This window comes from Haliaeetus albicilla, chromosome 16 (genome assembly GCF_947461875.1).
Source record: "Haliaeetus albicilla chromosome 16, bHalAlb1.1, whole genome shotgun sequence".
Classification (NCBI taxonomy): Eukaryota; Metazoa; Chordata; class Aves; order Accipitriformes; family Accipitridae; genus Haliaeetus; species Haliaeetus albicilla.
Window position 1 is genome coordinate 13,528,595 of NC_091498.1, and position 15,036 is coordinate 13,543,630.

The window sequence follows — 15,036 nt, forward strand, 5'->3', positions numbered from 1 at the left end:
AGAAGGAATCATATGTCTAGAGCTTCAAGCAGTGCTTCAATTAGGGGAAAAAATATCAGTCTTCTAACCTTGTACACAGGTTATTCAAGCAGAGGTCAATGTGCTTTTAATAGGACCGCACGTAGACACTGAACTCCTTGCAGCCTGAATGAGAGAAGTGATCTTGTTTACTATCATCTACGCTCTTAGAAGTCCAAAGTTACTTCTGCATCAAGACTGATTAATTCATGCAAGATAACACGTTAATAAAAAAGGCTCTGCGTAACTGGCTAGAAACAGGGGTGACACAGACGGTGGGGGACTTCATGCTGGTACCTCAGCTGCAGACACAAGTGACAGGAGACTAAAGGCTGATGCCTGCTTCCCCCTTCTCTTGGTGCCAAAGAGTCACAGACTCAGTTTTGCTGTAAAAGGTTATTTCTAGGTGATGATGAAGACCTTTTTGACCCTAGCATAAGCAAACAAGAGACTGTGAATGCTTTAAGGAGTAGCTCTGTGAAAAGGAGGTTTTAAATCAGCTGCTTTTAAAAGAATAGCACTCTTCGGTGCAGCTACAGCACGCTTGGTTAGAAGATCAGTTAGAAAGTTTAGTAAAGGAGAACTAGGTAAAATCCTACATTTACAGTCACTCAAATAAATATAAAGGTCTCTGTGTGAGTATATATATGTATAAAACGGTGTGAGATTTCCCGACACTTTCCCATGTCAATGGACATGAAAAAAAAAAATTAAAGAAATCTAGAGATACTGTTTCACAGCATGTGTATGCCACTTTCAAAGTTGCAACCTGCATAGAGATGAGAGAGATAAGGAAATGAGACACCCATATGGTGTGGGATTATAAAAAGTTTATATCCTCTTCCAAGCAAGTGTCATAGAATCATAGAATGGTTTGGGTTGGAAGGGACCTTAAAGATCACCTAGTTCCAAGCCCCCTGCCATGGGCAGGGACACCTTCCACAAAACCAGGTTGCTCAAAGCCCCATCCAGCCTGGCCTTGAACACTTCCAGGGATGGGACATCCACAACTTCTCCGGGCAACCTGTTCCAGTGTCTCACCACCCTCACAGTGAAGAACTTCTTCCTTACATCTAATCTAAATCTACCGTCAGTTTAAAGCCATTACCCCTTGTCTTATCACTACATGCCCTTGTAAAAAGTCTTCCTCTGGCTTTCCTGTAGGCCCCCTTTGGGTACTGGAAGGCTGCTATAAGGTCTCCCCAGAGTCTTCTATAAGGTCTCTCAGTCTTCCAGGCTGAACAACCCCAACTCTCTCAGCCTTTCCTCATAGGAGAGGTGCTCTATGCCCCCGATCATCTTCGTGGCCCTCCTCTGGACCCGCTCCAACAGGTCCATGTCCTTCTTATGTTGGGGGCCCCAGAGCTGAAGGCAGTTCTGCAGGTGGGGTCTTACCAGAGCAGAGTAGGGGGGCAGAATCACCCCCCTCAACCTGCTGACCACGCTGCTTTTGATGCAGCTCAGAATGCGATTGGCTTTCTGGGCTGTGAGCGCACATTTCTGGGTCATATTTAGTTTTCCATTCACTAATACCCCCAAGTTCTTCTCTGCAGGGCTGCTTTCAATCCCCTCATCGCCCAGCCTGTATTTGTGCTTGGGGTTCCCCTGACCCATATGCAAGACCTTGCACTTGGCCTTGTTGAACTTCATAAGGTTTGCGCAGGCCCACCTCTCAAGCTTGTCTGGATGGCTTCCCTTCCCTCCAGCGTGTCGATGGCACCACACAGCTTGGTGTGGTTGGTAAACTGGCTGAGGGTGCACTCAATCCCACTGTCCATGTCACCTGTGAAGATGTTAAACAGCACTGGTCCCAATACTGACCCCTGAGGAAAACCACTCGTCACTGGTCTCCACGTGGACATTGGCAGCCCTTGACTGCCACTCTTTGAGTGCGACCATCCAGCTAATTCCTTATCCACCAAGTGGTCCATCCGTCAAATCCATTGCCTCTCTGATTTAGAGACAAGGATGTTGTGTGGGACAGTGTCAAATGCTTTGCACAAATCTAGGTAGGTGACATCAGGTGTTCTTCCCTTATCCACCAGTGCTGTAGCTCCATCATAGAAGGCTAAGAAATTTGTCAGGCACAATTTGCCCTTAGTGAAGCCATGTTGGCTGTCACCAATCACCTCCTTATTTGCCCTGTGTCTTAGCATATTTTCCAGGAGGATCTGCTCTGTGATCTTGCCGGACACAGACGTGAGCCTGACTGGACTGACTGGCCTGTAGTTCCCCAGGTCTTCCTTTTTTCCCTTTTTAAAAATGGGGGTTGTTTCCCCTTTTCCAGTCAGTGGGAACTTCCCTGGGCTGCCACAACTTCTCAAATATGATGGATAGTGGCTTAGTCACTTCATCTGCCAGTTCCCTCAGGGCCTGCAGATGCATCTCAGCAGGTCTCATGGACTTGTGCACCTTCAGGCTCCTTAGATGGTCTTGAACCTGATCTTCTCCTACAGTGGGTGGTTCTTCATTCTCCCAGTCCCTCTTTGCCTTCTGCAACTTGGGCAGTGTGGCTGGAGCACTTGCCAGTGAAAACTGAGGCAAAAAAGTTGTTGAGTACCTCAGCCTTCTCCATGTCTCAGGTAACCAGGTCTCACGTTCCTTTCTGGACAGGGCCTGCATTTTCCCTAGTTTTCCTTTTATCACCAACATACCTATGGAAGCTTTTCTTGTTGCCCTTGATATCCCTGGCCAGATTTAATTCTATCAGGGCTTCAGCTTTCCTAACCTGATCCCTGGCTGCTCGGACAATTTCTCTGTATTCCTCCCAGGCTACCTCTCCTTGCTTCCACCCTCTGTAGGCTTCCTTATTGTGTTTGAGTTTGTCCAGGAGCTCCTTGTTCATCTTGGGAGCATTCCTCTTTCTTGGGATGCATTGTTCCTGAGCTTGGAGGAGCTGATCCTTGAATATTATCCAGCTTTCTTGGGCTTCTCTTCCCTCCAGGGCTGTATCCCATGGTATTCTATCAAGCAGATCCCAGAAGAGGCTGAAGTCTGCTCTCCTGAAGTCCGGGGTAGCGAGCTTGTTGTGCACCCTTCTCGCTGCCCTATGGATCTTGAATTCCACCATTTCATGGTTGCTGCAGCCAAGGCTGCCCTTGAGCTTCACATTCCCCACCAGCCCCTCCTTGCTGGTGAGAACAAGGTCCAGCACAGCACCTCTCCTCATTGGCTCCTCCATTACTTGGAGAAGGATGTTGTCATCAACGCATTCTGGGAACCTCCTGGATTGCTTGTGGCGTGCTGTCTTCTCCCTCCAACAGGTATCAGGGTGGTTGAAGTCTGCCATGAGGACGAGGGCTTGTGAACGTGAGGCTGCTCCTGTCCTCCTATAGTGGGCCTCATCTGCTCGGTCTTCCTTGTGGGGTGGCCTGTAGCAGACCCCCACTATGTCACCTGTCCCTGGCCTCCCTTTAATCCTGACCCATAAGCTCTCCGTCAGCTCCTCATCCATCCTCAGGCAGAGCTCCATGCACTCCTGCTGGTCATTGACATAGAGGGTGACCCCCCCTCCTCATCTCCCCTGCCTGTCCTTCTATTCCAACACTCCAGTCATAGGAGCCATCCCACCACGTCTCCATGATGCCAGTAAGATCATAGCCCTGCAGGTGTGCACACGTCTCTAACTCCTCTTGTTTATTCCCCATGCTACATGCGTTTGCATAGAGGCAGTTACATTGGGCCCCCAATGAAGCTGACTTACCAGCTGGAATTTCTTTGTGCTGCTCTTCAGGTGCTCTCCTGCTGACCTGTGATCCCCCTCCAGGCTCTGGGCATCTGTTGCTGGCACTGGCATCAATCTGGTGGAAGTGGGATGGGTTGAGGTTCCCCTCCCCTGGCAACTTTAGTTTAAAGCCCTCTTCACCAGTGTCGCAAGCCTATGACCAAAGATGTTCTTCCCTTTCTCTGACAGATGGACCCCATCTAGATGAGGTTTCTCAAAGAGAGTCCCATGGTCTAAGTAGCTGAACCCCTGGCTGTGGCACCAGTCCTGTAATCAGGCACTTTCCTGTAAACAGGCACTTTTTGTTTTTAAAATGACAAATAATAATGCGTCATGCAATGTGCAGGACTTGATGTTTTTTGAAATAGCACAGTGGTCACATAGTGCCTGTTTTCTTGAGTAATGCTCTGCTGTTTACTCAGTTTCTGAAATATGGAAATCTGTTGCCAGTTGTGTTCCCAGTATAAAGGTCTTGCACTCTTTGTGCAGGCAAAAGTGGTTAATTTTATAAGGAAGAGAGGACTTGCTTTCATTTTGCCTCAGCAAGTTGCTTGCTAGTGCGTCTTCTCCAGGTTAAAGGAAGAGCAGGAATGCTTGGTAAGGCAATCTCTTGAGACCATGTTAAAGCACACGTGGACTAACAAAATGTTCTTGATCTTGAAGTACTTTATAAATGTTGATTGTAAGTTATTAAATTATAATTTATTATTATTATTCTCAAACAGGACATGAAGACTGCATTAACAAGGGCAGCGTGTGAGCCCTGGTAAAAAGGATTATCATGCTGAGACACTGCATTGGTTTGCAAAGCAAAATTTGAGTGAGGGAAGGCAAACTTTGCATTTTGCATCCTTTTGGTAGCATAGTATTTGCCCTTCAGATAAGCACCGCTGTTTCATTTGACCTTATCTATCATCTCCTTTGTTCCAGATTAGTGGTGATATGAACTGTAGGCTGGTGCATAGCTCTCACTTTACAGGGCAGATTTTCTCAGGTGTGATAGATTAATATTCCAAATAGACCTTTCTCTTTTGTCTTCAAGGCAACAGATCTACTAGCTAGATTTCTGTCCCCACCTGCCCTCAGCTATGCTGTTCCTCCTCACCTCTGCCCCTTTCTGAATAAGAATTAGTTTTTCAACAATTAATTTACCTCACTACCTCTGTCAGACACTAACTAAATTTCAAAGTCTCTCTCAGACTAGCAACACAACTGTGCCCTTCCATCCTAATTGATGGCTCTGCTTGAGACCACAGCAGATCCAGTTGAGACACAGGGAGCTGAGGATAAGTTAAGAGCTAAAACCCAGTTCAGTTTAATTCTTAAATGAATGCTAGGAATCCCGAATCCCCCATACATCTAAGTTTATCATTTATTGTCTGTCATTTTCTTAACTAATTCCAAATTTAATGATAGCTTTCAGCTTTGGTTTTCTCTTCTAATTAACATACCACTGACTATGTATGATCTGTGTGTAAAGTCAAAAGCAGCTTACATGACAATTACAGTGGGAGCACAGCACCTACTGTTCAAAAGAGTCATCCACAAGAAAGTGCTTGCATGATAGTTAAGGTGCTGAGATTAAGTTGTACATCTTTCTTGTACTGTCCTAAAGCTATTTTATTAGTGGCTCAGCTTGATGGTGGTAAACTTTCAGGAGGGAAACAAAAGAACTGGAGAGACCAAGCACAACCATTTGCACATACAGCAGAGATTTCTTGGACGTGATAAACTTTTGAGGTCATAGTTTTTCATGGAGTCATATTGTTGAGTAACTTTACATTTACCCCATAATGATTATGATGTAGTGGGTTGAAAATTCCTCTTTCAGACCATGGAAGATGCTTTGCATCCACTTCTTTTTCCAGGAGCAAATGAAAACCATTCTGACTGAACAAAGCAGAAGGAAAATATGTCTATGGTAGGAGCAGAATACCTTTGTTCCCTCTGTTAACTCAAAATTAGCATTGGTTACTTCATTTTAGACCCCCCCTCAGCTGGAATGACTAGTGTCAGAGGGGCAATCACTAGAGAATACACCATGTCTGTTGTCCAATATGGAAGAGAGTATGTATTAACTTAGGCTGTCCCCATGAAGCAAGTTGTGAATTTAATTTTGGTTTTCTTTTTGACTGTTGCAGCAGAAAGATCTCAGAGTGGCACTGTATTTCGCAGTTAGATTTATAGCAGATTGATGGAGAAGAAAATGGCACAGGTCTGCTCACCCTTCTTGCTATACCTCTGATGTCAAACAGACCACTAATGTTGCCAAGCACCCAGGGGAGGGGGGAATGTACAGGCGTATTTGAGCAGTGCTATTCAGTGCTTTTCATTTACAACAGAAAAATCAGGTTAAACTATGAATATCCATTTATTATTTACTTCCTTTTTTGTGTTTGCTTGATTCTGTAGAAATGTGTATGTATGATTAGACTGGGAGAGGGGGTTTTGCAATCATTTTGGATACTAACCTGGTGGTGGCTAGTGGATCAAACAATAGCCTGCTTTACCAGCAGAGACTCTCAACAAGAAAGCACCATCTTCAATTGCAAAAGCTTCTAAAGCAGAACTTTATACTTTCATTAAATCAATAAAAATGCATTTATTTAAGAGCAGCTCCGTTTAGTAACTAAATTCTTAAATCCTGTCCTGAATTTTGGAAAGCTCATTCCCTGCTGCTTCAGTATAACTATGTTCATCCTGCTGTCAGAAGTGGGGTACCCTGGCTGATATAATGAACACAATTCAAAACATCAGTACAATGTTAATGCTGCTGTTGATCTCCCAGGAAGCATATGGAAGATGCTGAGGGGTACTTGGTCACAGTTAAAGATACTAGCCTAAAAGGAAGTGCTGTGGGTAGATGAATGTTTTCATATATAGGCTTCATTTGCAAAAAATGAGTGATTAAACTGAATTGAGTCTCTCTGTAGTACTTTGGTGGTTAAGTGAGAAGGGAAAAGATTTTCTGGAGGTCTGTGATGGAAAACATCAACATTAACTCAGAACGGGAACTCCTCGTGTTCTTTACAAAATGCAGATACCTGTAATAGATACCAGCTCTACAGGAGTAAGGCTTTAGGTAATGTCAGTTAACTTTTTTTTCATTGCATTATAAGGACCGTTGTCCAACATCTCACTGCTCCGTGCACTTTGATTCTGAAATGTGGTACTCAGCAAATTTTGAGTTTTGTGTCTTCTTTTTTTCATTTTAGATTGACAAGTATGCTCAGCGGGATCTGAAGAAAGGGCTTCATTTGTATGGGACAGATGGAAATATTGGCCTAACTAATGCATGGAGCATCATTCAAACTGACGTAAGTCTGAGTTGTTTTTTTTTTATTCCTCTTTACCCTCTGGGTTCTGTAACAGCATGTTCTGGGTGTGAACCTAATTAAACCTCCAGATCCTAACACAATCTCTTCCTCCCACCCAGTCAGCGCATTAGCAACTAAACTCTCTGCTTATTGTAACAAATGGTAATTTTTATTTATTTCTCCTTTGACCAGGATAGCTTATTTCTTTTAAAAATTTATATTGTGTTGACACCTAAATATCATATAGTTCTGTGCTGTGTAGAGAGTGAAAGATGGCCAAGAGGAAACAAGGAGTACCTTCTCTTTAAAGTCAACGGGACAGCTTATGTTGGAATAAAGAGCAATAGTGTAATAACAAAGAACCACTTCTGTCCTGTCTCCTTTCATTGCTATTGTTGTTTTCCACTAGTGTAGTCAAAATGGAAACCAGCCATGGTGTTCACAACCTCCTCCTACAGTCAACACGTTTTTCCCAGCAGAATTCAATTATCCCCCATCGCAGATGGGCTGGGGATGCTTTTTGCTATGTTGCCACTGCTGTTGCATCCTTCTCATTCTCTGACAGCACTCTGCCACTGTTTGTCTCATAAGGACTGGTGGACACTATAGCTGGCTTCCTTCTTTTGTCCTTGTCGGGCTTGCTGAGGAAACACCATCACGGGCAGTTCACATTTAATTAGCTCTGCCCTTTCTCTTTTCATACTCAGTTCAATCAGTTCTCTTGGGGGTGATCTTTCTGATTGTGATGGGTTGACCCTGGCCGGATGCCAGGTGCCCACCAAAGCCGTTCTATCACTCCCCCTCCTCAGCTGGACAGGGGAGAGGAAAATATAACAAAGAGCTTGTGGGTCGAGATAAGGACAGGAGAGATCACTCACCAATTACTGTCACGGGCAAAACAGACTCAGCTTGGGGAAAATTAACTCAATTTATTACAAATCAACCAGAGTAGGGTAATGAGAAATAAACCCAAATCTCAGAACACCTTCCCTCCACCCCTCCCTTCTTCCCGGGCACAACTTCACTCCCGGATTCTCTACCAACACCCCCCAGTGGCGCAGGGGGACAGGGAATGGGGTTTACAGTCAGTTCATCACACATTATTTCTGCTGCTTCATCCTCCTCAGGGGCAGGACTCATCACACTCTTCCCCTGCTCCATCGTGGAGTCCCTCCCACGGGAGACAGTCCTCCACAAACTTCTCCAACGTGGGTCCTTCCCACAGGCTGCAGTTCTTCATGAACTGCTCCAGCATGGGTCCTTTCCACGGTGTGCAGTCCTTCAGAAGCACACTGCTGCAGCGTGGGTCCCCCACAGGGTCACAAGTCCTGCCAGAAAACCTGCTCCGTGGGCTCCTCTCTCCACAGATCCGCAGGTCCTGCCAGGAGCCTGCTCCAGCGCGGGGTTCCCACGGGGTCACAGCCTCCTTCAGGCATCCACCTGCTCCAGCGTGGGGTCCTTCCCGGGCTGCAGGTGGATATCTGCTCCACCATGGACCTCCCTGCGCTGCAGGGGGACAGCCTGCCTCACCATGGTCTTCCCCACCACAGGCTGCAGGGGAATCTCTGCTCCAGTGCCTGGAGCATCTCCTCCCCCTCCTTCTTCACTGACCTTCGTGTCTGCAGGGTTGTTTTCTCTTACATGTTCTCACTCCTTTCTCCGGCTGCCGTTTTCGTCTTTCCCAACTTTTTTCCTTCTTAAAAATGTTATCACAGAGGTGTTACCACTATCCCTGATTGGCTCAGCCTTGGCCGGCAGCAGGTCCGTCTTAGAGCCGGCTGGTATGGGCTCTCTCTCAAACACAGGGAAAGCTTCCAGCAGCTTCTTACAGAAGCCACCCTTGTAACCCCCCTGCTACCAAAACCTTGCCACACAAAGCCAATACAGTGATTTTATTTTCTTTGCTTCTTGAATGAGGAAAAGTGCTCCAACTTTTCTTCTGTTTTAGGAAGAAACACTTGCACTGCTTTGGCTTCACTCAAAAAGCTTTCTCAAATTCTCTTCCAGAGGTGCTAGTGTGGTGCAGACGGGCAGGGCTTTAGTCTTGCCTCTGATGTCTTAAATTGGCCAAAGATGATAACCTTTCCTGATGCTTCCAAGGTTATATGAACTATTTGAGATGATGGATGGGCTACCTACCACATTCTGATATGATAAAGCTGCTCATTTACCCTTTACTTCCTCTATTGCCATTTGGGCTGAAATCGTGAACATCTTTCAGTCTGGTAGCGTCAAGATTCATATATACTTTTCTGTATGATACAAGGTAACAGGAGCAGCAGGCTGCTAAAAAAAGGTCTGAGAAATTAAAAATTTGTGGTCACTAACAGAACAAAAGAACTGGTTATCCAAACTCCACGTGTATCTTTGGGGCTGCAGGAGCTGTCTGTATTGAGTGGCTTAGGTTGACAGCAACAGTACAGTGTGTACAAGACAAACAGCTCAGCAAACAAGCTAATAAGCTTTCCAGTCCTGCATCCTAACAACTGCATGTGGAAGGTTCTTTCAGTTACCCTTGAAAGGCTTTCAGCCTCTTGCAATATTTTTAATATTTTTCTCTTCCAATACTATGATGAAATATGAGAAGGTATCAATTACTGACAAGAGAAATGCATTTTATGGTGCTAGCCCAAGAGTAAGCTGTGTGAAGTATAGATAAAATTTTTAATATCATTGCTTATATCAAACAGTATTAGAAGTTTTACTGTTCTACACTAACTTAATTCTGCTTAGTAAAAATTACTAATACTAAGATGTTTGCAGTAAATATTAATCTGGTTTCAGTGACACCCCAAGAACTGTAAAAAGCATGTAGCAAAGGTGGGGGGGAAAGCATTATTTGGAGGACTTATGGGATATAAATCCCATGCTTCTGCTCCCCTTTCTGTAAAATAGTTGTAGCAATATATACTATGTCACATTTTTTCAAGATGCTCAAAAGTTGGATTGGATTCAGAAGAGAGGTAAAAGAATAATGAGAATTTTGGAAATTTACATTATTGTGAGAAATTTGAAGAGCTTTATATAACCAGGAAAAGACGAAGTAGTGATGTGATTGCACTCCTTAAAAAGAGAACAGGAAACGAAAAGGGTTTTGAATTAAAAGGGCTCTGTAATTGATCCAAGAGGTAAAAACTCAGGATACGGATATCTGATGGTAGGACGCCATTATACAGCAGGATGGTGGATTCTTTTTCTCTGAAGTCAAGACGGGGTTTTTTGTCTAAAAGAAATGGTCTTGTTCAGTGACAAGCTTGGGTTTGAGCCAAGACTCAATAATAGTCTTTGGTCTGTGTAGTGCTACAGATCATGCTTGTCGTGGTTTAACCCCAGCCAGCAACTAAGCACCACGCAACCGCTCACTCACCCCCCCCCCATCCAGTGGGATGGGGGAGAAAATCAGGAAAAGAAGTAAAACTTGTGGGTTGAGATAAGAATGGTTTAATAGAATATAAAAAGAAGAAACTAATAATGATAATAACGCTAATAAAGTGACAGCAGTAATGATAAAAGGATTGGACTATACAGATGATGCGCAGGGCAATCGCTCACCACCCACCAATTGACGTCCAGTTAGTCCCCAAGCAGCGATCCCCCTGCCCCCGCTTCCCCCAGTTTATATACTAGATGTGACGTCACACAGTATGGAATACCCCTTTGGCCAGTTTGGGTCAGCTACCCCGTCCATGCCCTGTGCCAACTTCTTGTGCCCCTCCAGCTTTCTCGCTGGCTGGGCATGAGAAGCTGAAAAATCCTTGACTTTAGACTAAACACTACTTAGCAACAACTGACAACATCAGTGTTATCAACATTCTTCTCACACTGAACTCAAAACATAGCACTGTACCAGCTACTAGGAAGACAATCAACTATCCCAGCTGAAACCAGGACAATGCTCGAATATCTTAATGATTCCTTTGGCCTTGAAACCTATTAAAGTTTAAAGAGTGTCTTGTAAGTTTCAGATGAAATTGCTCTAAGTCTTAGGAGCCCAAAAGATAATAGGAAAGTACCATCTTGCAAGCCATGTACAGTCATGTTACATCACTCTTTCTTCCAGCATGGCAACTACGAAATTATCATAGACTCATAGAATGGTTTGGGTTGGAAGGGACCTTAAAGATCACCTAGTTCCAAGCCCCCTGCCATGGGCAGGGACACCTTCCACAAAACCAGGTTGCTCAAAGCCCCATCCAGCCTGGCCTTGAACACTTCCAGGGATGGGACATCCACAACTTCTCCGGGCAACCTGTTCCAGTGTCTCGCCACCCTCACAGTGAAGAACTTCTTCCTTACATCTAATCTAAATCTACCCTCTTTCAGTTTAAAGCCAATTACCCCGTGTCCTGTCACTACATGCCCTTGTAAAAAGTCCCTCTCCAGCTTTTCTGTAGGCCCCCTTTAGGTACTGGAAGGCTGCTGTAAGGTCTCCCTAGAGCCTTCTCTTCTCCAGGCAGAACAACCCCAACTCTCTCAGCCTTTCCTCATAGGAGAGGTGCTCCAGCCCTCTGATCATCTTTGTGGCCCTCCTCTGGACCCACTCCAACAGGTCCATGTCCTTCTTATGTTGGGGGCCCCAGAGCTGAAGGCAGTTCTGCAGGTGGGGTCTTACCAGAGCAGAGTAGAGGGGCAGAATCACCCCCCTCAACCTGCTGACCACGCTGCTTTTGATGCAGCTCAGAATGCGATTGGCTTTCTGGGCTGTGAGCACACATTTCTGGGTCATATTCAGTTTTTCATTCAGTAATACCCCCAAGTTCTTCTCTGCAGGGCTGCTTTCAATCCCCTCATCGCCCAGCCTGTATTTGTGCTTGGGATTGTGCTTTGGTTTTGCTAACCTTCCATGCACGGTCTTGACAGTACCATAGCATTAAAGTCTCTGTGCTCCCCATGCTGGGGATTAAGGAGAAAAGCAAAGAGCTCCCAGAGATCCATTTTTACCGCTTTACATGACTGGTTATCACATGTATCTTTCAAAACTATTTAGGAATAGACTGTTGCAGTGGTGCAGCGAACACCATCCTAGCATGGTTAATTATGTAAAATGCTTTGCAGTTGATTAGTGCTATGTAAATGCCAAGTATTATTTTTTGTGTTCAGTAATAATCATTATCCCTCACATCCCTAATCAGTAGAGTGGAATCACTGATAGGAGGATTAGGGCAATACAGGGGACTTTCTGAAATGAAAGTCCCAGTCTAGGCTTGCTATTAGCATTCTGGCTCCTAAAAGACGGCTCTCAAAAAACCCCCACATTAGATCTAACCACGTTGCCATACAGGACAGTATCTCAGCACGGACTTTTCTAATGGGGCCAGTAGACATCAGTCATTGGTTGAGCAATGGGCCGTGTCTGTACGCGGATATAAAACAGCAGCCTCAGAAAAAAAGCGTGACATGTAAAAAACATGACAGTAACAGAATTTATAATGAGTTCTTCCTCGTCCTCTCTGCATTCCCACTCCTTTCTTGCAAAAGTATTTTTCAAATCTTGAGCAGAAGGATGGCACCATGGTTAATGTAGTAGACTCAGATATGAGGGATCTAAGCTCTGGCATAGTTTTTCATTTCTCCTACTATTAGCTTAGATAGAGACCATCCCCACCCTGCATTCCCTAAGTACGATTGTGTATGGCAACTTTTGCTTAAAGAAGGGGAAAAAAAAGTTTTCCAGAAACAGAACCACATTTAGATGGCATTTGATTTCTGTGGGACTGGCTGATCACAAATCAGAGGGGAGTATGGATACCCAGTGTGCACACAGCGACTTCTGAGTGGTGATTACTGTATTTCTTCTTCAAGCGTGAAAGGCCTGAGCACCTTTGTGCCTTGAGAAATGGTTTTTCTCTTTTTAACAGAAGTATACAATTCCTAAGTAACTGGGAACAAGTTAAAAACAGGGTCCATCAGGCCCGTCTTTAAGGAGGAAGTTGCAGTTTTGGTCCATGACTGATTTGTTCAGATTACCAATAAAGGAGTTGGGCTGAGCTGCATACATGCAACGCATGTTAGAGGAAAAGCACTAGTCTCATTTTGCAGTTGTATTAAGCCTCTAAGTCAGGGAGCCATTTCAAATTAGCGCATTTCATTGATTTCCTTTTAATACCTTCAGCTAACCAAATCCACAACCTTTCTCAATAGCATTTCAAACCTTAAAAGGATCAGAAACACAAGCAGGTGACTTCTGCATGTTGTGACTGAAGACTATGAAAGCTTACAAAGTGATTTTAAACATGACTAAAATGCTAATAGTTTAGGATCTAAGTTACCCTGAACTGCATTACACTCCTTACCAACCAGGACTGGTTAAAGTTACAGGTGGAGATCATTAGGAAATGAGAAATAGGCATTGATTTTTAAAATGTTGCTTCATCCCCCGCATCTTTGTGATCAATATTTGAACACTTCTCCTTTTAACTAACCAGGCAATAATTTGAGAGACATGCAGAAAATGCATGAGCTTCACTAAAGTGAGCAAATTCAGCTCACTGTTACTACTGTGTAATGCCTTTCATGTCTTAGACCACTGTAACTGAGAACAAAATTTGGCCCATCTCCCTCTACCCCAGTCATTGGTTCTGTTAGATGAAACCATACTTTAGGATTACTGCTGAAGTAATCCAAACCACCCATTAAACATGATTTTTAGAATGAAATTATCTTATTCACTACTTTTTACAGTGATGGAGGAAAAAGGCATATAAAAGGCACCCTACCCTGTCCCTAGTTCTCAGTCACATTCACAAAACTGGACAACCAGCAATTGCTAAAACCTGTCTGCAACAAGGATTGGGTGTCTGTTTAGCTTTATGACCTCTATCCCATCTGATTTTGCAGGAATTTGGCAAAGAAAATAGGGCCTACTTAGCCTTCAATACTGGGATTGCCTGTAAAATACGTACAAGAATCCAACTCCTTATCATTTCTATAGCACTAAGATAGAAACTTTGTGTTTAACATTAATTACCAGCCCTAGATACCCTATGCTAGAGCAGCAATTACTTGTTAACACAAAAATTAAGCTATTTGCAGGCAGCGTGGCATTCCATATATACAGCACAGAGACCTCAGTGCTGTTTGGTGGTGCTTGGCTGGGAAAAGCACGACCAGCAGCATGACCTTTGACTGCATCGTCATGTTGAGCAGCCCCTGCATGTTCTGAGCTCTTGGGAACTGATAAGCCGCTTCAGAACCCCACAGGTAATCAATAGGGGAGTGATTTACAAAGGAGGGAAAAAATGCGTTTTGACATTTTGGGAGGCAGAGCCTTCCTCCCACGTGAAACGTGAAACAAACAGCAGCGTATTGCCAGTATTCCTGGAAATGTTCAGCAGCAGGAGCTTAGACAGAGGCACCTGACAAGCTTTTGCTTGTTTAAGGAGATCTGCCAAACACTGTACAAGTGTCCCCAGCGCTACTACCTGATTGTCACCTTATGCAATAAGTACCCACATTTGTTCATGTGGGCTGGCACAATTGCATCTAACCATGCATGCTCCTTCACAGCTGTGAGCCCTGGAATCAAGTGACCTGAGGTGTCCAAGCCAAGATGTCTTAAAGTTACTGCTCTTCAAGACAGTAGCTGACATTTTTAACAGATTACCCTCTTTTAAAGTGTGTTAGTCTGGGTAACCCAAAATAAGCACTGTTAGTTTGTAATTGTTTCTAAAAAAACCTAAAAGTGTATTGTTCCCTGTTGAAACTAGGAACAGAACTAATCAATTAGGCAACCTTGTCTAATTTTATCACTTAACTAGTGAAGGGAACAAGACAGGACTGTAAATGTGACCAAAAAATGAATGTGGTTGTAGCAAGAATCAAGTCTGCAATTGCTTCACGGCAGTCAGGCAGTTTAACTTTCTTGCACTGGCAGAACATCAGCCTTGGTGGAAGAACATGAAGTCTGGTATAACTGGCTACAGCAAACTTGCTGGTGACAGAAATTATCCTTCACGTGACCTGAGCTTTCTCATCCTC

The 15,036-nt window shown here is 44.2% G+C and overlaps 1 protein-coding gene across 24 annotated transcripts in view; it reads left to right on the forward strand.

Annotated features, from left to right (window-relative positions):
- Positions 1–15,036, forward strand: part of TSPAN4 (tetraspanin 4) — a 488,885-nt gene that overhangs the window by 457,506 nt on the left and 16,343 nt on the right. For all 24 annotated transcript variants that reach the window (XM_069803556.1, XM_069803562.1, XM_069803561.1 and 21 more), the window contains one exon: positions 6,958–7,059. In XM_069803556.1, the coding sequence (XP_069659657.1) occupies positions 6,958–7,059 (102 nt within the window). The remainder of the gene's footprint in view (positions 1–6,957; positions 7,060–15,036) is intronic.